This window comes from Colias philodice, chromosome 9, assembly GCF_061535455.1.
Source record: "Colias philodice isolate Cphi_HAF_F1 chromosome 9, ilColPhil1 Martin Lab GWU primary, whole genome shotgun sequence".
NCBI classification, from domain to species: Eukaryota; Metazoa; Arthropoda; class Insecta; order Lepidoptera; family Pieridae; genus Colias; species Colias philodice.
Genome location: NC_143094.1, coordinates 2,381,191 through 2,402,870, shown reverse-complemented (window position 1 = coordinate 2,402,870; position 21,680 = coordinate 2,381,191). Strand labels below are relative to the sequence as shown.

The 21,680-nt window shown below is 33.1% G+C and overlaps 2 protein-coding genes across 5 annotated transcripts in view; one reads left to right on the top strand and one right to left on the bottom strand.

The window, feature by feature from the left end:
* LOC149485663 (uncharacterized) overlaps window positions 1–21,680 on the bottom strand; it is a 361,945-nt gene that overhangs the window by 27,648 nt on the left and 312,617 nt on the right. The gene's annotated exons all lie outside the window — the stretch shown is intronic.
* Window positions 15,917–20,073, top strand: LOC149485671 (uncharacterized). The gene is made up of 2 exons (XM_089698943.1): window positions 15,917–16,377; window positions 16,693–20,073. Exons 1-2 carry the CDS (start codon window positions 16,188–16,190, stop codon window positions 17,538–17,540), a joined length of 1,038 nt encoding a protein of 345 aa, XP_089555069.1. The 5' UTR covers window positions 15,917–16,187; the 3' UTR covers window positions 17,541–20,073.

The window sequence follows — 21,680 nt, the reverse complement described above, 5'->3', positions numbered from 1 at the left end:
ATAACAATCTTATATTAATATCACCATCTTGAGGAAAAGCTTCTAATGTCGATTTAAAACTGCATACATACGAATTAACCTGATGAAACATGTTCTAAAATTGTGAAATGAGTTCAGTTTTAAATTCGAGAAATATTGATAATTCTTGTATTCGACTATTCGTTGTAGTCGAATACAAAATATATTTAAAGAAACTTAGGTTGGCCTTCAGGCAAAAGGGATCCTATCAAATGGTAAACTTGACCTTGTATCTTAAAAGTAAGCATGAAAGGACCTTCTGATAATTGTTGAGCACCAAAGGATCATTTGAAACGCACTACTATAAGAGCGAATATTGTCTAAGAACTGTTTAGATTGCACGTCATGTTCCTCTAAAAGTAGTGATTTCAAAGGTTCCGGTGTATCTTCAAACGTAAGCCGACTCCTTACTCCACTTTAAAGCATTACAAAAATAACATACTACGTTAATATCGCCTATACAGAAGATGATCTGTAATCAATTGTGAGGTTATAAGAAAACCCACTTTTATATTTGTCGGACCCCACCACCGAATTCGTAGATTGATCTTCTATGTTTACCTCTAAGTCATTAAGACTATGCGAAATCTGTCTGCAGTAAGAGGGGCCTCTCGCTTTTCGTCCGTTTCCAGAGACCGAATAGTTTCAATTCTTAATCTTTCATTAAACAAACTTAATAATCGTTTTTGTCTCAATTAATTGTAATATTCGCGTCCCTACTCTAGTCATTGCTTATGCTCATGTTCATCTTCAAGAGATCGAATAATATTATGGTGCACCCTATCATTTGTCAAACGGTCTTCATATTGAGTAAAAGTTTCAGATTCTCGAGATAAAATGTGACGGCCGTGATCAGCTGTGAGACGTTATACCCTCTCAGTGAAGGTTTCGGTCTCACGGGATAGTACATGCCGTTCGCGGTCAGCTGTGAGCCGCAATTCTCGTTGTGAAGCGGTTTCAGGTTCTCGGCATAACACGTGTTGTTTTCGGCCTAGAGTATACCTCTAACGATTCTTGAGAACTCTTATTTCTCATTTTCTTAGCTTTGCTCGAATTTCGAGATAAAGATTTTTTAGGTGGCACTGATGCATGAAAATAAAAATTGAGTTAAAACGGACTGAGAGTGTTATAGACAAATATAATCAGAAAGCTTCGAACTCCTAAGCTATCGGAAGTTACACGTGTTATTGTGAGTCAACCATAAAAGATAGACATTTATGATGTCGGGAGATATTTTTTATATAATAAGGAGAACATTTCTTTCATACATGATTTCTGTGTAGCTTTAACCATTAAGGTTGCACACGCGACGAAAGCTTAAAAATGGAGTTACTGCTCTGCTCAGGAATATGAAAAATAATTGTACCAAGTTTCGTTTAAATCCGTCGAGTAGTTTTTGTTTCTATAGCGGTTATACGGACAAAAATTTTACTGTTTGCTTCTTTGGCATCAGTGTCGATCCCTAATCACCCCGTGATAGTTATTTAGGAAATATATTTCATGTACAGATTTAATATACCTAAGTATACATAATATATTTAGATTCCAATTTCCATGTAACGTTAAATTCGACTATACAATAACTAACAGACAACGCAGGTTACTCTCGTTTCCGTAAGTTGAGGCGGCTACATATTCGGTCCTCATAACATCACTTTTAGTGAACGAAACGACAGCGCGGTTTAATTCGATGCCAACACCATCAGAAAAAAGGAAATATTTTTAATTGTGAAAAAATATTATGATTTACACTATTTTAATATAAAATATATGGCTGTGAGTGTGTAAAAATAAATCCAGCTAGTTTCACATCACACTTATGTTTATAATTAGCTATACGACATGAAAATATACATATTAATTACCAAGCAATAATCATACAGGTAAATACTGAACAAAAGTATTAACAGTCAAAGTTTATTTTTACTAACATTTAACAACACCCATGTAAATGATGAAGAAATGATAATTATCAACGAACTAACCTTTTCTATAATACTTAACACAGCACATTTTTTAAATTATCTTGCTCAACTCTGCTCAAAAATTTGAGGGTTTTGTTGGAACTGTAATGTGTCAAAACTATGATATATCTAAACTACGATACAACTTGCATGCGGAAATGCTCATTACAATCAGTGAATTTAAAGAATAACTAACAACAACTATTCAATTTTATTGAGCTGATGAATATCTTTTGCCTGGAAGAGATCACCGCCGCCTAATAAATATACTGTGTTTTCTTATAAAATCGTAACATAATTTCTTTTATCTACTAAATTTTAATAAATAAGTTCTTTTTGTTATTTTTATCTAAAAATGATCTTGAGCTTATATTAGGCAAAAGTATACATTAACTTTTTATAATTTCAGGACCGCACCTTAAATGGGGTGCTCGGAAAATATGCCTACGGATTATTAATAGAGAAATGATACCTACACAACAAAGTTATGTTGGTTCCATTTAATTTATAAAATATAATGAAAATGGGCAAATATAAAACATATTATGTAAAATGATTAAAAATAAATAAATGAAGCAACTACGATTCAAAGAAAACATCTTTTTCAGTGTGAAAATGCTCTAAGCAATCCTGGATGATGAGTAGGTATAATATCATGTACTCTCATCCCAGTACGGTCGGTACCTCGATAGCCATAACGATAAATATTATAATCAGATAACAGCAAAGTCAGAATAAAAATCATAACTTGTACAGTTGTGAGTGCAAAATTTATGTTTCATTTGGCAATAACATTTTTTTCGGTACTAAAACGTAGTAGTTTGATATGTGGTTGGCTGCCCCTCCTCTCCTTCCTGAAAAATATCCTCCAAAATTACCCGAGATACTTCCAATGATTGAACCATACGTTGGACATTAACTTCAGTCAAAAATTGACGAAGCGGATGATTACTAATTTCCACTTAATCCTTGCTGCCACTATCTTCATCATCAAATCATCAATTTTCAAGTGGTGTTGTAAAATTGTCAGCAGAAATAGTCTTCCAAAGGCGATATAATTTTATGAACATTGAATCTGTAAATAAAAAATCAAACGTTAATAATTGTAAATCAATAAAAAAAGCTACTTACAAATAAAATTTTATCAACAAACTACTGTTCCCAACGCACCTCAAAATCTTGTAAAAGTCAAAAAGAATTCATCATTTTATTATTTCATTCTAAAAGTGTAATATAAAACCATTATAAAACCAATAAAAAACATGAATTGCTATCATTATAAAAATAAATACCTATAAAAGTAACAACTTACCTTTTGTGGGAACGCATGGTGAAAATTCACAAAACACGAAGATTGAGTTTGATATTTTTGGTTTTATGACATTTATTTTAATTTTATTTATTTATTTATTTATTTATTCAAATGCTTTATAAATATAAATTTATAAATAATAAATTTATAAAGAATAGAAACATTCGATCACGAAATTATGTGGGTTCGAGTCCCGCCTCGTGATTGAATTTTTTCTATTCTTTATAAATTTATTATAAAACACGAAGATTAAAAATGTAACCAATGAACACAATCAATATTAGATTAATTGTAATGGTGTCTAGTTTGACTTAAAATAATAAACATCTACCCTCACTTTTAAAAATGTAGTATATTCACACGAAATATAAGCGCACCTTATAGGGAAGGGAAGATATGGGTTAAAGAGTTAAATAAATAACATGATTATATTTAAATTATTAATTTTCAACAGTTGTTCAGTAGTGATAACATGTAAATTGATTTGATTTTTACGAAATCTCATAGATGGCGCTGTTTCAAATTTGTCTTTATACTACTAAATTCATTAAACTGTTTCTCTGCCCAAATTACGTAAATGACATAGTTTTTATTTTGTAAAGCTAGATAATAGCATGGCTTACTCGAAACCAACATTTAAACATGAGTCTTTAGATTGTACGCTGTCGTAGTACACGGAATATGTAAGAAAAATAAAGGTTCACAGCTCCTCCCGCGAAGGTGATATCATGATAATATGTTTAAACTATCCTCACCCGACCTCTTAGGAATATTCATGCAAAATTTGAAGTAAATCTATGCAGTACTTTATGAGATTAGCCCGGAAATACATACAGACAAACAGACAAACAGACAAACCGACAAACAGACAAAAATTCTAAAAACTATATTTTTGGCTTCTATATCGATTATAGATCATGGATCAAGTATTCTTTTAAAAAAATATTCAATGTACAGTTTTGACTTTCCTACGATTTTATTATATGTATAGACTAGCTGTTGCCCGCGACTTCGTCCGCGATTACGTCGTTTTAGGTCATTCGTCGTTTAAAAAAAATACGTGACACTTTATTTTTGAATGTTCTTAATTGTCTCTTATAAAATTTAACTACATTAAAATTGAACACTCTGAAAATCTTAAAATCGGAGAAAATTGAAAATCTGAGGAAAACATGAAGGAATGTGATTTAAATTCTACATTACTTAGTATTTCAAATAATAATCTAAATTAAATGTAGATTAACAGTTTGAGCGCACCATTATAGAATATGTACCTAAGTATTAAATTACGTTAGTTTACATAGTAACAAAACAAAAACACGATGACTTTCTTTCGCGCTCGGTACCACAAACTAAGCATGTTAATGGTACGTGGCCCGCGTCACTTGACCCCCCGCGAGTTCCCCTCCTTTGCTATGCGAAAATATGCGAAAAATTGTAATACTGTGGCCTGGGCGTTATACACGCCCAGGGAGTTCCTGAGTGCCGATAGACGTCCGTCTATCGGCATTTATAACAATCTTATATTAATATCACCATCTTGAGGAAAAGCTTCTAATGTCGATTTAAAACTGCATACATACGAATTAACCTGATGAAACATGTTCTAAAATTGTGAAATGAGTTCAGTTTTAAATTCGAGAAATATTGATAATTCTTGTATTCGACTATTCGTTGTAGTCGAATACAAAATATATTTAAAGAAACTTAGGTTGGCCTTCAGGCAAAAGGGATCCTATCAAATGGTAAACTTGACCTTGTATCTTAAAAGTAAGCATGAAAGGACCTTCTGATAATTGTTGAGCACCAAAGGATCATTTGAAACGCACTACTATAAGAGCGAATATTGTCTAAGAACTGTTTAGATTGCACGTCATGTTCCTCTAAAAGTAGTGATTTCAAAGGTTCCGGTGTATCTTCAAACGTAAGCCGACTCCTTACTCCACTTTAAAGCATTACAAAAATAACATACTACGTTAATATCGCCTATACAGAAGATGATCTGTAATCAATTGTGAGGTTATAAGAAAACCCACTTTTATATTTGTCGGACCCCACCACCGAATTCGTAGATTGATCTTCTATGTTTACCTCTAAGTCATTAAGACTATGCGAAATCTGTCTGCAGTAAGAGGGGCCTCTCGCTTTTCGTCCGTTTCCAGAGACCGAATAGTTTCAATTCTTAATCTTTCATTAAACAAACTTAATAATCGTTTTTGTCTCAATTAATTGTAATATTCGCGTCCCTACTCTAGTCATTGCTTATGCTCATGTTCATCTTCAAGAGATCGAATAATATTATGGTGCACCCTATCATTTGTCAAACGGTCTTCATATTGAGTAAAAGTTTCAGATTCTCGAGATAAAATGTGACGGCCGTGATCAGCTGTGAGACGTTATACCCTCTCAGTGAAGGTTTCGGTCTCACGGGATAGTACATGCCGTTCGCGGTCAGCTGTGAGCCGCAATTCTCGTTGTGAAGCGGTTTCAGGTTCTCGGCATAACACGTGTTGTTTTCGGCCTAGAGTATACCTCTAACGATTCTTGAGAACTCTTATTTCTCATTTTCTTAGCTTTGCTCGAATTTCGAGATAAAGATTTTTTAGGTGGCACTGATGCATGAAAATAAAAATTGAGTTAAAACGGACTGAGAGTGTTATAGACAAATATAATCAGAAAGCTTCGAACTCCTAAGCTATCGGAAGTTACACGTGTTATTGTGAGTCAACCATAAAAGATAGACATTTATGATGTCGGGAGATATTTTTTATATAATAAGGAGAACATTTCTTTCATACATGATTTCTGTGTAGCTTTAACCATTAAGGTTGCACACGCGACGAAAGCTTAAAAATGGAGTTACTGCTCTGCTCAGGAATATGAAAAATAATTGTACCAAGTTTCGTTTAAATCCGTCGAGTAGTTTTTGTTTCTATAGCGGTTATACGGACAAAAATTTTACTGTTTGCTTCTTTGGCATCAGTGTCGATCCCTAATCACCCCGTGATAGTTATTTAGGAAATATATTTCATGTACAGATTTAATATACCTAAGTATACATAATATATTTAGATTCCAATTTCCATGTAACGTTAAATTCGACTATACAATAACTAACAGACAACGCAGGTTACTCTCGTTTCCGTAAGTTGAGGCGGCTACATATTCGGTCCTCATAACATCACTTTTAGTGAACGAAACGACAGCGCGGTTTAATTCGATGCCAACACCATCAGAAAAAAGGAAATATTTTTAATTGTGAAAAAATATTATGATTTACACTATTTTAATATAAAATATATGGCTGTGAGTGTGTAAAAATAAATCCAGCTAGTTTCACATCACACTTATGTTTATAATTAGCTATACGACATGAAAATATACATATTAATTACCAAGCAATAATCATACAGGTAAATACTGAACAAAAGTATTAACAGTCAAAGTTTATTTTTACTAACATTTAACAACACCCATGTAAATGATGAAGAAATGATAATTATCAACGAACTAACCTTTTCTATAATACTTAACACAGCACATTTTTTAAATTATCTTGCTCAACTCTGCTCAAAAATTTGAGGGTTTTGTTGGAACTGTAATGTGTCAAAACTATGATATATCTAAACTACGATACAACTTGCATGCGGAAATGCTCATTACAATCAGTGAATTTAAAGAATAACTAACAACAACTATTCAATTTTATTGAGCTGATGAATATCTTTTGCCTGGAAGAGATCACCGCCGCCTAATAAATATACTGTGTTTTCTTATAAAATCGTAACATAATTTCTTTTATCTACTAAATTTTAATAAATAAGTTCTTTTTGTTATTTTTATCTAAAAATGATCTTGAGCTTATATTAGGCAAAAGTATACATTAACTTTTTATAATTTCAGGACCGCACCTTAAATGGGGTGCTCGGAAAATATGCCTACGGATTATTAATAGAGAAATGATACCTACACAACAAAGTTATGTTGGTTCCATTTAATTTATAAAATATAATGAAAATGGGCAAATATAAAACATATTATGTAAAATGATTAAAAATAAATAAATGAAGCAACTACGATTCAAAGAAAACATCTTTTTCAGTGTGAAAATGCTCTAAGCAATCCTGGATGATGAGTAGGTATAATATCATGTACTCTCATCCCAGTACGGTCGGTACCTCGATAGCCATAACGATAAATATTATAATCAGATAACAGCAAAGTCAGAATAAAAATCATAACTTGTACAGTTGTGAGTGCAAAATTTATGTTTCATTTGGCAATAACATTTTTTTCGGTACTAAAACGTAGTAGTTTGATATGTGGTTGGCTGCCCCTCCTCTCCTTCCTGAAAAATATCCTCCAAAATTACCCGAGATACTTCCAATGATTGAACCATACGTTGGACATTAACTTCAGTCAAAAATTGACGAAGCGGATGATTACTAATTTCCACTTAATCCTTGCTGCCACTATCTTCATCATCAAATCATCAATTTTCAAGTGGTGTTGTAAAATTGTCAGCAGAAATAGTCTTCCAAAGGCGATATAATTTTATGAACATTGAATCTGTAAATAAAAAATCAAACGTTAATAATTGTAAATCAATAAAAAAAGCTACTTACAAATAAAATTTTATCAACAAACTACTGTTCCCAACGCACCTCAAAATCTTGTAAAAGTCAAAAAGAATTCATCATTTTATTATTTCATTCTAAAAGTGTAATATAAAACCATTATAAAACCAATAAAAAACATGAATTGCTATCATTATAAAAATAAATACCTATAAAAGTAACAACTTACCTTTTGTGGGAACGCATGGTGAAAATTCACAAAACACGAAGATTGAGTTTGATATTTTTGGTTTTATGACATTTATTTTAATTTTATTTATTTATTTATTTATTTATTCAAATGCTTTATAAATATAAATTTATAAATAATAAATTTATAAAGAATAGAAACATTCGATCACGAAATTATGTGGGTTCGAGTCCCGCCTCGTGATTGAATTTTTTCTATTCTTTATAAATTTATTATAAAACACGAAGATTAAAAATGTAACCAATGAACACAATCAATATTAGATTAATTGTAATGGTGTCTAGTTTGACTTAAAATAATAAACATCTACCCTCACTTTTAAAAATGTAGTATATTCACACGAAATATAAGCGCACCTTATAGGGAAGGGAAGATATGGGTTAAAGAGTTAAATAAATAACATGATTATATTTAAATTATTAATTTTCAACAGTTGTTCAGTAGTGATAACATGTAAATTGATTTGATTTTTACGAAATCTCATAGATGGCGCTGTTTCAAATTTGTCTTTATACTACTAAATTCATTAAACTGTTTCTCTGCCCAAATTACGTAAATGACATAGTTTTTATTTTGTAAAGCTAGATAATAGCATGGCTTACTCGAAACCAACATTTAAACATGAGTCTTTAGATTGTACGCTGTCGTAGTACACGGAATATGTAAGAAAAATAAAGGTTCACAGCTCCTCCCGCGAAGGTGATATCATGATAATATGTTTAAACTATCCTCACCCGACCTCTTAGGAATATTCATGCAAAATTTGAAGTAAATCTATGCAGTACTTTCTGAGATTAGCCCGGAAATACATACAGACAAACAGACAAACAGACAAACCGACAAACAGACAAAAATTCTAAAAACTATATTTTTGGCTTCTATATCGATTATAGATCATGGATCAAGTATTCTTTTAAAAAAATATTCAATGTACAGTTTTGACTTTCCTACGATTTTATTATATGTATAGATAATTTAATGTTTTTTTCGTTGAACAATTTTTTTCGTACAGGCAATGTTTTTACTGCTGCCAGTCACGATAGTTTATCGACCGAGACTGGTTTCATTGTGAGGGTGGATTGCAATGTTTTTGGGGATTTGCCGCGTCATTGGTAATCTAGTGGTGGGACGGTCGCTGTTTTCATAATGTAATCTTAAAGTGTAAGATACGGTGGGATGCAAGGTAAAGGTGTTTTTAGCGGCAATTTTTTTATCACGACGTGTGGAAAAGGGCGCTAATTTTAAATAAAAAAAAAAAATAAAAAGTTTATTTATTTATTTATTATTTATAAGCAATATCGATACTGTAAAATTCCATGTATACGGTAAAAACTAACGAAAAAATTTGAGAATAACATGAAATACCCTATACATAATTAAAATGCACCTAAATGACATTTTGAATTAAAATTTTATTTATTCAAGCCCTAACGTGTTGCACTACGTTTCCACGAACGAACACGAAATTTATTTCAAACGTGTAGCCCATTCACATTGTTTAGATAGTCTGTGGGTAGTATTTGCATGGCAACCCACAGCGTACAGTGTATACATATATAGTCTGTATCCCTTCTGTCACAAATTACGCGGGCCCCTGGCCAGATGAGCTCTCTCGTAAATCTTGCCTATTAAAACCTGTAAACCCTAATTAAATCAGCCCGATGTGTGAGCTCGAATTAATTTTACGACGCAAATAATTCAATGATGAATTATGTTTTTGTTTGTGTGTGGATCTGTAATTGGTGAATGTTTAAAATCTGTAAATATATTTTCATGGAATATTTGAGGATTTGGTGAAATTCATAAAATAAAATTCATATTGTATGTACAATGTAGTATGTATTGTATTGGGTAATAATAATTTAACAAATATGGGGAATCTATACATATAATAAAATCGTAGGAAAGTCAAAACTGTACATTGAATATTTTTTTAAAAGAATACTTGATCCATGATCTATAATCGATATAGAAGCCAAAAATATAGTTTTTAGAATTTTTGTCTGTTTGTCTGTTTGTCTGTTTGTCTGTTTGTCTGTATGTATTTCCGGGCTAATCTCAGAAAGTACTGCATAGATTTACTTCAAATTTTGCATGAATATTCCTAACAGGTCGGGTCAGGCTATAGGCTACATATTATCAAGCTATCACCTGCGGGGGAGGAGCTGTGAACCTTTATTTTTCTTACGTATTCTCTGTACTACGATAGCGTACAATCTAAAGACTCATGTTTAAATGTTGTTTTTGAGTAAGCCATGCTATTGTCTACCTTTACACTATAAAAACTACGTCATTTAAGTAATTTTGGCAGAGAAACAGTATAATGAATCTTAGTAGTATAAAGACAAATTTAAAACAGCGCCATCTATGAGATTTCATTAAAATCAAATCAATTTACATAATAATAACGCTTCTTGGAAATTCATAATTTAAATATTATTTAAATATTATGATGTTGGTGAGGTTGTTTTTTTTTAAAGTTAAATAAATAATTCATATCTTCCCAGAGTCCATTTCAGGTGCGCTTATATTTCATGTGAATATAATATTATGTACTAAATTTTTATAAGTGAGGGTAGATGTTTATTATTTGATGTCGAACAAGACACCACAGTTAATATAGGTAATAGTAGATAACAGTGATTGTGTTCATTCGTTACATTGCATTGTTATAAATCTTCGGCTTTTTTTTTAATTTTCGCCTTCTTGCGTTCCCACAAAAGGTAAGTTGTAGCTTTTGTATTTATTCTTTATAATTATAATTACATAGTTAGACTCATGTTTTTAATTAGTTAAAGTTAAGTATGACAAAATAGGAAAATGATGAAATTTTATTTTTATGTAGGTATAACTTTTACAAGACTATATTAAACGCCCAAAGAAGGTTACTTTAGTTCTTGATATAACTTTATTTGTTAGTACTTAGTAGATTTTTAATAAAATAATATAGGTAATAGTAGATAACAGTGATTGTGTTCATTCGTTACATTGCATTGTTATAAATCTTCGGCTTTTTTTTTAATTTTCGCCTTCTTGCGTTCCCACAAAAGGTAAGTTGTAGCTTTTGTATTTATTCTTTATAATTATAATTACATAGTTAGACTCATGTTTTTAATTAGTTAAAGTTAAGTATGACAAAATAGGAAAATGATGAAATTTTATTTTTATGTAGGTATAACTTTTACAAGACTATATTAAACGCCCAAAGAAGGTTACTTTAGTTCTTGATATAACTTTATTTGTTAGTACTTAGTAGATTTTTAATAAAACAAGGTACAGTTATCTTTTGATTTTTTTTTATTAACAGATTCAATGTTAATAAAAATTGAAGATTTGCGTGAGGATGTAGTGGAAATTAGTAACCTTGCGCGTGGTCAATCATCAATCATCAATACATATAATAAAATTCTAGAAAAGTGATGTCTGTACAATGAAAATATGTAAAAAAAATTAAGTAAGTAAAAAGTGTGAAGTCCCGTGTCCCCGTAGTGGGGTAAGGGGCAGATGCATTATTCATACATCTGTTTCACTGATCGATTTTTCTTTAGGGACAAGTAGGTGATCAGCCTTCTGTGTCCTGCCAGACCGAGACATTTTTTTTTCTTCGTCTCCACCGGGAATCGAACCCAGGACCCCTCGGTTCTACGCTCAAGCGCCAACCACTGTACCAAGTAGGCGGTCGAAAAAAAATTAGCAGGGGTTAAATTATTAAATCGATCCCAAACCCAAAACTGTAGTTAAAAATTTAACTTAAGCTGATTTAGTAGGGGGAGGGGTCAAATTAGAATTATGCTTACTTCTAGGTAAATTTTCTACATAAAATGTCCTTTAAATTATGTCGTATTATATTTTTAACCCCCGACGCAAAAAGATGGGTGATAAGTGTTTGACCGCTATGTGTGTGTGTTTGTGTGTGTAATCCGAATTAGATGCGGTTTTGATGTTAGGCAGCATATTTGCCGATGCTGGTTCTTAGATAAAGTGTATCAAAATCGGTTCATCCATTTATTATACCTTTATAGGGGTAAAAGTGGGAATGTGGGAAAAAATATTAGGTAGTTATATTTTTATCGGTTTATCCATTACAGCTTCTATTAGATTACAGCGGTAAAAGTGGGAATGAACAATAATGGAATGTTGTCAAATAATATACTCAAGCGGTAGATATATCAAAATATGAAAGAGCAACGTGTGAATTACAATTAATAATGTTTTATCGAAATCGGTTCATCCGTTTATTACATATTATAGGGCACTTTAGGGGTGACAGAGGTTAGATAAATAAACCAAATGGAGCATCAAACGACAGGATATGACGTGTACATATAGGTACAATTAGATAATATGGTTTACATCAAAATCGGTTACGGGCACCGTGTGCACGGTTACGGGCACCGTAACCGTGCACAAATTGAAAGATGTCAAGGAGCAACAAACTTATAGATATCAATATGATGTTATTATTATTTCTTTCTCTTCTGTTTTATTTCTCCCATTTTCTGGGGTTTTTGCTAAGAGCGCGGGCTATACATATTATTAGCCTTTGTTGGGACTTTACATATGTATTTAGTTATATATGCTCGGTTTGATCCATTTTTGCGTGTCCGTTTGCCAGTTGGCAAAGGCCTCCTCCAATCTCTTCCATTCGGGTCTCACTATGGCCACTCTACCCCAGGTTGTACCCGCTACTATCAATATGATGTAGGAATGTAAAATGGAGGTAGGTCTCGCTTACTTGAAAATAAGAAACCGAAGTTAAAAATTTAAAAATTAAAAAAAAAACCAACGCAACGAATGTAAAGGAATAAATAATAATTTTACAAACTTCCCGACGATCTCTAAAATTAAGTACCATTATAAAAAAAATATAATATATGATATGATAATGATGGTATGGCAGCTCCGACGACTTTGTTTTTTTATTTTTATAAATATTTAAAATGGTATTTATTAATTTTTATTGCATGGTCTAAACGGTTTAGTTACTACAGGCGTGAGACAGGAAAGATCTGCAGGCCGAGACGGCAGAGATTAGAATAAACGCTAAGGAATAGAAACTGCTATCGCTAATTATTATTGACATAAGCTCATCACATTTTAGTAATGGTTCGGTCACACTACCAAAATTACGACGACGACAACGACCAAAATTCTCATCCAGACCAAATTCGTTCAAAATAAAATATTAAAATTTCCCGTCATACTGGTACTCGGAAGAAAAAAATTTCGATTTTCTAGGAGCTACCGTTTCTACGAAAAATCTATTTTTTCATTCATTGATCTCAAAAAAAAAATTCCAAGCACCAGAACGACAGGAAATTTTAATATTTTATTCTAATTGTGTTTAGCACTATTTTGTTAAATTGCGACAGGATGAAAATTTTGTTCGTGGTCGTCGTCGTCGTTGGTAGGGTGAACAAATCCTTAGCAAAACATTACACGATTATTCACGCTTATGTCAATTATTAGTATCGATAGCGGATTATATTCCTTTGCGTTTTAACGTTTGTCTCGGCGCTCAGTTGCTTCACGATTTATTATCAAAAACATCCATACAAGGAAGGAAGAAAAATAAATTTGCTCCCTTCCTCTCTGGTGCCTAAATATAAATTTTACCTAGAAAATTAATTAGGTATTTATTTTTTTATTTTTTAGCTCAGTTTAGTAATAAATTTTACTAACAGTTTTTTGTATTATTTATGGTAGTACGTGTTTTTCCTTTCAATTCAATAAAAAAGACGGGATGCACTCCGGGAGTGCCGGCAGAAGTGAATACTTGATTATTAACGTTGAACATGTTTGATATTTTGGAATGGTATTCGTCTTACGCTTTTTCGATCAGGTCACGTGTCCTGACGCGAGTTTAAGATTTTATACCCATTACAGAAAAAGTGCTCAACGCCGCTAAAGAAGTTTTCACTTCAAAAACTAAGTAGTAACTACTATACAGTCACTATTCCACGCGGACGAAGTCGCGGGCACAGCTAGTAAGTTAATAATTTAATAAATCTAACTCTAATCTTTGACGATACTGAAATACCTATTGGCCAATAAATGTTAATCTAAAATAATCTACTTAGTCATAAATATAATCACCAAAAAATAATTTTAGTATAAATTGACCCGCATATCTCGCTCGTACCTAACTTAGGCCACACATGGGAAGCGATTACCTTAAACACGTGGATCGGTTGCGACCCGTCTATACAACCCGATAATTTATTACTAGCGTGTTTCAATTTTAAAATTACTTTTTGCTTTATTGCATTATTGTCTGTGAGTGTGGTTTGTTTATTTGATTTATAGATCATGCTATAGATTTTTTTTTAATTTATTGTGAATACTATCCAAAAAATGTACATAATTTTTCTCTCTCTCTTGCAAAATTATACAAATCTAAGGTTCATATCAAGAAAATAAGTTTATCCGATATGAATTTGTATGCTATGTACATAGAAATCTAAATAACAAGACACATAGAAGTGCTATAATGTCATAATTCGTATGAAAACCGCTGTCGCCAAAATCAACACATTTAAACCGATAGCACACCCCGGACACTCCATACAAAATGATCGTTTTGACAGTCACACTGTAGAGACTGCAAATGTGTGTGTTAACGCTTTATGGTTGGCACATTTGTGACTAGCGTAAAAAAAAATTCGCGTTTTTCTGATGAAATACATCCGTAAACAGCACAATATCTAACCATTTTCTACGAAAAACGATAATCTCAAATCCAAAATAATAAAATTACTTTAAGTCAATTTGATTAATGTTGTCAATCTTCGTTGCGTATCGTCCTTGCAGAAAAATATGGCCCATTTTATGTCTGATCGCGCGGGGGTGAGGTAAGTTTAATTTTGGCGGGAGGCGGAGAGTGTCCGTTCTGTAGCGTTTAGCTACTATTATGTATTCTGTGCCGATAGCTAAACAGTACACACAAGTAAACTATGCCTTTTATTGGACAGCTTGATTTTAGTGAAAACTAACTTAAATATTAAATTAAGCTTTTTAATATGTATCCTAACGCACGAACTTACGGTTTATTTTAGAATAACATCCCTAAGTATATGAGACGTTTTGTTTATTTTTGCTCCAATACGCAAAAATTCGGCTTTTCTACAACAGAGGTTGTCAATTTTCAATAGATATAACTTTGAACATAAACTCATAGAAATAAGGTTGAAATTTGTGTTAAACGTGATAATAAGAATGGTCGACTGTGCCATTCATTGTTATTTCGATTACTATGGTGACACTCGTAATACTTGTAAATATTTTATAATTTTAAGGAAAAACGGCAATATTTATAAACAAAAATACTTACCGGTGAAATTTTATTCCTTTATTAGTATAACTAGATTTCCGCCCGCGGCTTCGCCCGCGTTTGCAAAGGAAAACCCGCATAGTTCCCGTTCCCGTGGGATTTCCGGGATAAAAACCATCCTATGTGTTAATCCAAGTTACCCTCTATATGTGTGCTAAATTTCATTGTAATCGGTTCAGTAGTTTTTACGTGAAAGAGTAACAAACATCCATACATCCATACATCCATACATCCTTACAAACTTTCGCCTTTATAATAGTATTAAGATTACAATTTATGGAAGAATTTCCGCACTGGGAAATGCTGTAACACACCATGTTTACTCACGCACGTGTCAGGAACAACTGAACAAGCGACGAACAGACTTGTGGCATGGTAACCACCTGAGCGGCGACAATGTCACGCGCGCTTACGACTTCTATTGCCTTGTTATTCAGATTTCTATGGCTATGTATGACCAATTATATTCGCGCTTTGTCTTCAAGATTAGTAACGTTAGTAGGTATTTATATTGTATATAACACATGTAGTACGCATACGTGAAACCACTTCATTGAGAATAAAAAAAAAAAGAAAGAATTTATTTTGGCTATGGCAACATTGCAAAAATAAAATAGGAATTTCAAATTTTTACCCCCACCTCCGGCTGTTACCTGCTCGTTGACGCTCGCGGGACTCAGCTCCATTCGTATTCCAGTGTTCACCACTTCTACACATATTCTAATGTTAAATCATAATGTCGAAACGTGGTAGTGAAGATACGAGCTTAGATTTTGTTTTAAACAAAATAAGAAAATTGGAAAAAGAAGTGAAGCGTTCACGCCGCGAAAGACGCAATGGTTTTTCACTTTCTTCATCTTCATCTTCAAGTACGTCGTCCTCGTCATCAAGAGCGCCTTCCCCTAATCAAGATGAAACAATAAATCGTAAGTACCCTCACAAAATATAATAACGAATGTACCAGATCAGTCTGAGGGACTGTTTCGCCACATTCATATTTTTACTTGTGTTAATGCTTTGGAGTAGTCTTTGGGACTATCTTGCTGCATTATTCTTGCAAGTATGTTAACTTTATGCTTCAGAGTTGTCTGTGGGACAATCTCGCGCATACCTAATTTGCCTAGCTTGTTTAAAATGCACCAGGGTTGTCTGAAGGACTCTCCCGCCGCATTTAATAAATGAAGGCCTTAATAAACCACTTTGAATACATAGATGGTTAACACGATGCTTTCTTGTTTCAGATCAAGAAACGCTTGTAGATGAACCACCAGCGTCGGTAACAGAGGTTGTTGAGGTAATTACACCAGACGAATCGGAAAACATATATATATATATATATAAAATCCAAGATATTTTGGGTGTCGATCCAACGGTGACCTTAGAATATGGACCAGAAATCCATAAAGACGTGGCGAGTCGATTCGCCCATATAGCTACCACAGGATTAGATAAAGACACTCGAAAAGAACTGTCCAATAAATATTTGATTCCTGAAAACTGCACCAGCATAGCTGCTCCTCAGCTTAACCCTGAGATTAAAGGAGTTCTCTTCGATCAGGTAATAAAACGAGATAAAGCGATTGAGGGTAGACAAAAATTAATGGCTGTTGGTATTACGGCTTTGGGCAAAATTATATCTACCCAGCTCAGTTGCAAAGACAAAAACAACGATCTTATAAAAGAACTCATGGACATCGGCCGTATATTTTGTGACATTCAACATTCAGATTCCGAATGTCGACGCAATTTCGCTCTTTACTCGGTCAAGAAAGAGTTGAAAGAACAATTATCAACTACAAAAATTGATAAGTTTCTTTTTGGAAGTAATCTTTTAGAAACAGTCAAGACGGCTAAAGCTATATCAAAATCTTCCTCTGATCTGAAACCTGACGCTCCAAAGAAGCCTAAGTCCAACCCAACACCTAGTACTTCTGGCAAGCCTTTAAACTGGAAAACGAGGACTCCGGCTCGCAGGCAGCCGCCGGGCCCTCGGTCGCGTCACCAGCAGCCTGCAGCACAGAGCGCACCGGCTCGAGGGAACTCGTCGCAGAGCTACACACAGCGGCCGAAGCCCTCTCGCCGACATTAAACACGGTAAGCTATGCCGGAAGGCTAGCACTTTTTTATAATAGTTGGTCTTTGATAACATCAGATCAGTCTATTTTATCTTGGATACGAGGGTACAATATCCCTTTTAATCGACCTGTATATCAATCATGCATTCCCATGCAAACCAAATTTTCAGAAACTGAAACCATACATTTGATTGATATTCTTAAAAATTTATTAGAAATAGGTGCGATTTCTGAATGCCTACCCTGTCAAAATCAATATATCTCTCCAGTCTTTTTAATACCGAAACCGAACGGTAAAATGAGATTTATTCTTAATTTGAAAACATTAAATAAATATATAGACACACAACATTTTAAACTCGAGGATATTCGCACTGCTCTTAAATTGATTTCTAAAGATTGCTATATAGCAACTTTAGATCTTAAAGACGCTTATTTTTTGATAAATATTCACCCAGATTCACGAAAATACCTTAGATTTCAAATAAATAATAAATTGTATGAATTTAACGTATTACCGTTCGGTTTATGTACTGCACCATACATATTTACAAAAATAATGAAGCCTGTCATAAAATTATTACGGTCTTGTGGTTATTTGTCATCTATTTATCTCGACGATATTTTTTTAACCGGTTTTTCTTATAAAGAATGTATTCAAAATATTGAAATCACTCAAATGTTATTAAAATCCTTGGGTTTTATCATTAATGAAGAGAAAAGTGTAAAAATACCCTCTATGTCTTGCAAATATTTAGGTTATATTATAGATACCCACAAATGGCAGTTAAGTTTACCCCATGACAAAAGATTTAAGATAAAGTCTTTGTTGCAAAAAATTAAAACGTTAAAACGTTTTAAAATCCGAATATTCGCCCAATTATTAGGTAAATTAGTATCCGCATGTCCGGCTATAGAATATGGTTGGCTGTATACGAAACAACTAGAACGTTGTAAATATCTTAATTTACTAGGTAACAACGATTATGAGCGATATATGACTTTACCAAATTCATTGTTGCCGGATATAAATTGGTGGTTAAATACCATTGATCATTCAGTGCATAGGATAAGGGATGAAAATTATGTCTTAGAAATATATACTGACGCCTCAACTACGGGATGGGGCGCAGCGTGCAACGGGGAAACAGCATGTGGTCGATGGTCTGACGCTGAAAAATCCTTACATATTAATCGACTTGAACTTTTAGCTGCATATTTTGGGCTAAAAATTTTTTCAAAACATCACCGTGGCTGTCAAATATTACTTCGAATTGACAATACCACTGCTGTGAGTTATATTAATAGAATGGGAGGTGTTCAATACCCTCATTTAAATAAAATTACTAAAGACATATGGCAATGGTGTGAATCCAAGAAAATTCATATTTTTGCTTCGTATATTAAGTCGAAAGATAACGTCTTAGCCGATAGAGAGTCTAGACGTACTCATCCTGATATAGAATGGGAGTTATCTTGCACAGGTTTTCAAAAAATTAAAGACATATTTCCTTTACCACAAATCGATTTATTTGCAACACGTCTAAATAAAAAATGTAATACCTACGTTTCATGGCATAGAGACCCACATGCTCATTCTATAGATGCGTTTACTATAGATTGGTCAAAATATTTTTTCTATGCTTTCCCACCAATAGCTATGATTCTTAAAGTTTTAAGAAAAATCATATCAGATCAGGCTGAAGGTATTGTGGTTGTGCCAGACTGGCCAACACAGCCATGGTATCCCCTTTTTATGCGTTTAGTTTTATCCGATCTTATCAGATTAAATTCTGATGACGTCATTATACCCTGTTCCAGGAACCTTCAAACCAACATTACCCTGGTTGCCGCTATATTGTCCGGACCGCGTTGTTACAACAATGTGTCCCCATCTCAGCTGTAGACATCACAATGGCGTCCCTTTCGGAAAATACATTAAAACAATACGAGGTCTGTTTTAAACGGTGGTTTACCTTTTGTAAAGAAAATAATGTTAACATGTTTGAGACATCCATACCAATTATTTTAGAATTTCTTACAAATCTTTTTCACTCTGGTGCTCAATACGGCACAATAAATAGCCATAGGTCAGCTCTTTCATTAATTTTCGGAAATATTTCCGATGATGAAAGAATTATTCGTTTTTGTAAAGGGGTATATAAATTAAGACCTCCTTTACCGAAATATAATGTTACATGGGATGCCAGTATTGTTCTAAATCATTTAGCAACTATGTTCCCAAACGAAAACTTAACTCTTGAGGCACTTTCAAAAAAGTGCATCACTTTACTTGCCCTGGTAACAGCTCATAGAGTGCAAACGTTGTCTAAAATAAAGATCGATCAAATAGTTTATCAAAATAGTAAAATAATTATAAAAATTACTGATTTCATTAAAACTTCTAAAGCCGGTACTAAACAACCGATTTTACATTTACCCTTCTTTAATGATAGACCCGAGATCTGCCCCGCTAAAACCCTTGATATTTATATAAACAAAACTAAGGGTATACGAAAAACTGATCATCTGTTTATAGGATTTCGTAAACCATATTATAATTGTGTCACAACACAAACTCTTAGTCGATGGATAAAGTCTACTTTGAAAGACAGTGGAATTGACGTCTCTATATTTTCTTCGCATAGCACCCGCCATGCGGCTACATCTATGGCCCATAAACTAGGAGTAAACCTAGACATAATACGACAAACTGCGGGTTGGAGCGGCAACTCCACTGCCTTTGCGCAATTTTATAATCGGCCTGTAATTAACAGTGATGATGATTTGTTGTTTGCAAGAACAATATGTTCAATTTAATTGTATTAAGGTTTAAGTTGATTTTTATTTTTGAATTATAAAATGATTATGTACCTACATTGTTATCAAAATAAAGGTTGATATCATCAAAACGCTTTTATTTTTCTCGATATTTCCTATTACCTCTCTCAACATCTACATGTGTTATATACAATATAAATACCTACTAACGTTACTAATCTTGAAGACAAAGCGCGAATATAATTAATGATTAAACGAACTTACCTGTACGTGAAGTTCAATCATAATTATATGAAGCGCTTTGTCTGAAAAGATTAGTAACACCCACCCACCCTGAATTGCCCTAGGAAATAGGAAATATCTCAGGTCTCTAGACTCTAAACTAAATGAAGCTGAGTCCCGCGAGCGTCAACGAGCAGGTAACAGCCGGAGGTGGGGGTAAAAATTTGAAATTCCTATTTTATTTTTGCAATGTTGCCATAGCCAAAATAAATTCTTTCTTTTTTTTTTTTATTCTCAATGAAGTGGTTTCACGTATGCGTACTACATGTGTTATATACAATATAAATACCTACTAACGTTACTAATCTTTTCAGACAAAGCGCTTCATATAATTATGATTGAACTTCACGTACAGGTAAGTTCGTTTAATCATTAATTAATATCTTTTCATACCAGACTCACGTGACAGATTAGAAAAATTCTTAACGTTTTGAAATTCCGTACACCTATAAATTACAGATAGCGATAGTCAATTTATTATGGTTTTAAGTGGCATACTTGCTAGTTTCATACGTATAATTTAAATATCCAATAAATAACAAACAAACGTCATATTACTTTTTCATTAATCTATACTTTACTCTCATAAAAATATGCGTGAAGCATGCAAGTATTGGCGAAACACGGCAATTCAACCCCACGCAATGATTCAAGGTGGTGACTAATGATTAAGTAATGACTGCCCTTTGACAGCTGAAAAATGTACGACTACCCTCCTGTTCTTGACGTTTATGGTGAGTCATTTGAGGTATTGACGTCGATGAATCATGACGTATGATTGTGGAAAACAGTATTGATCTTACTCTTTTATTTGTTAGGGTTATGAATTGAAACGTCTTTATGAGGAAGACATTAAGATATTGTAGCATTATGCGGTAAAATTATCATAACAGCTCTTTTTTGAAACTGATGTATCCTGTAACGTTGATATAGGTAAATAACACACAATTAAGTTGATTATTATCAATAAAATATTAAATAGTGCTGAAACTAAAATTAAATGTCATAGGTAGATTAAGCAAAATCTGTTAAAATATCGAAGAGAAATGCAAAGAAGACCACTTATGACAGCCGGATTTTCATAAGCGGTA

Coding starts and splice junctions, on each gene's coding strand:
- LOC149485671 (XM_089698943.1), top strand. CDS start 16,188: ATGTCGAAACGTGGTAGTGAAGATACGAGCTTAGATTTTGTTTTAAAC. Junction 16,378..16,692: donor TCAAGATGAAACAATAAATC/GTAAGTACCCTC, acceptor TTCTTGTTTCAG/ATCAAGAAACGCTTGTAGAT.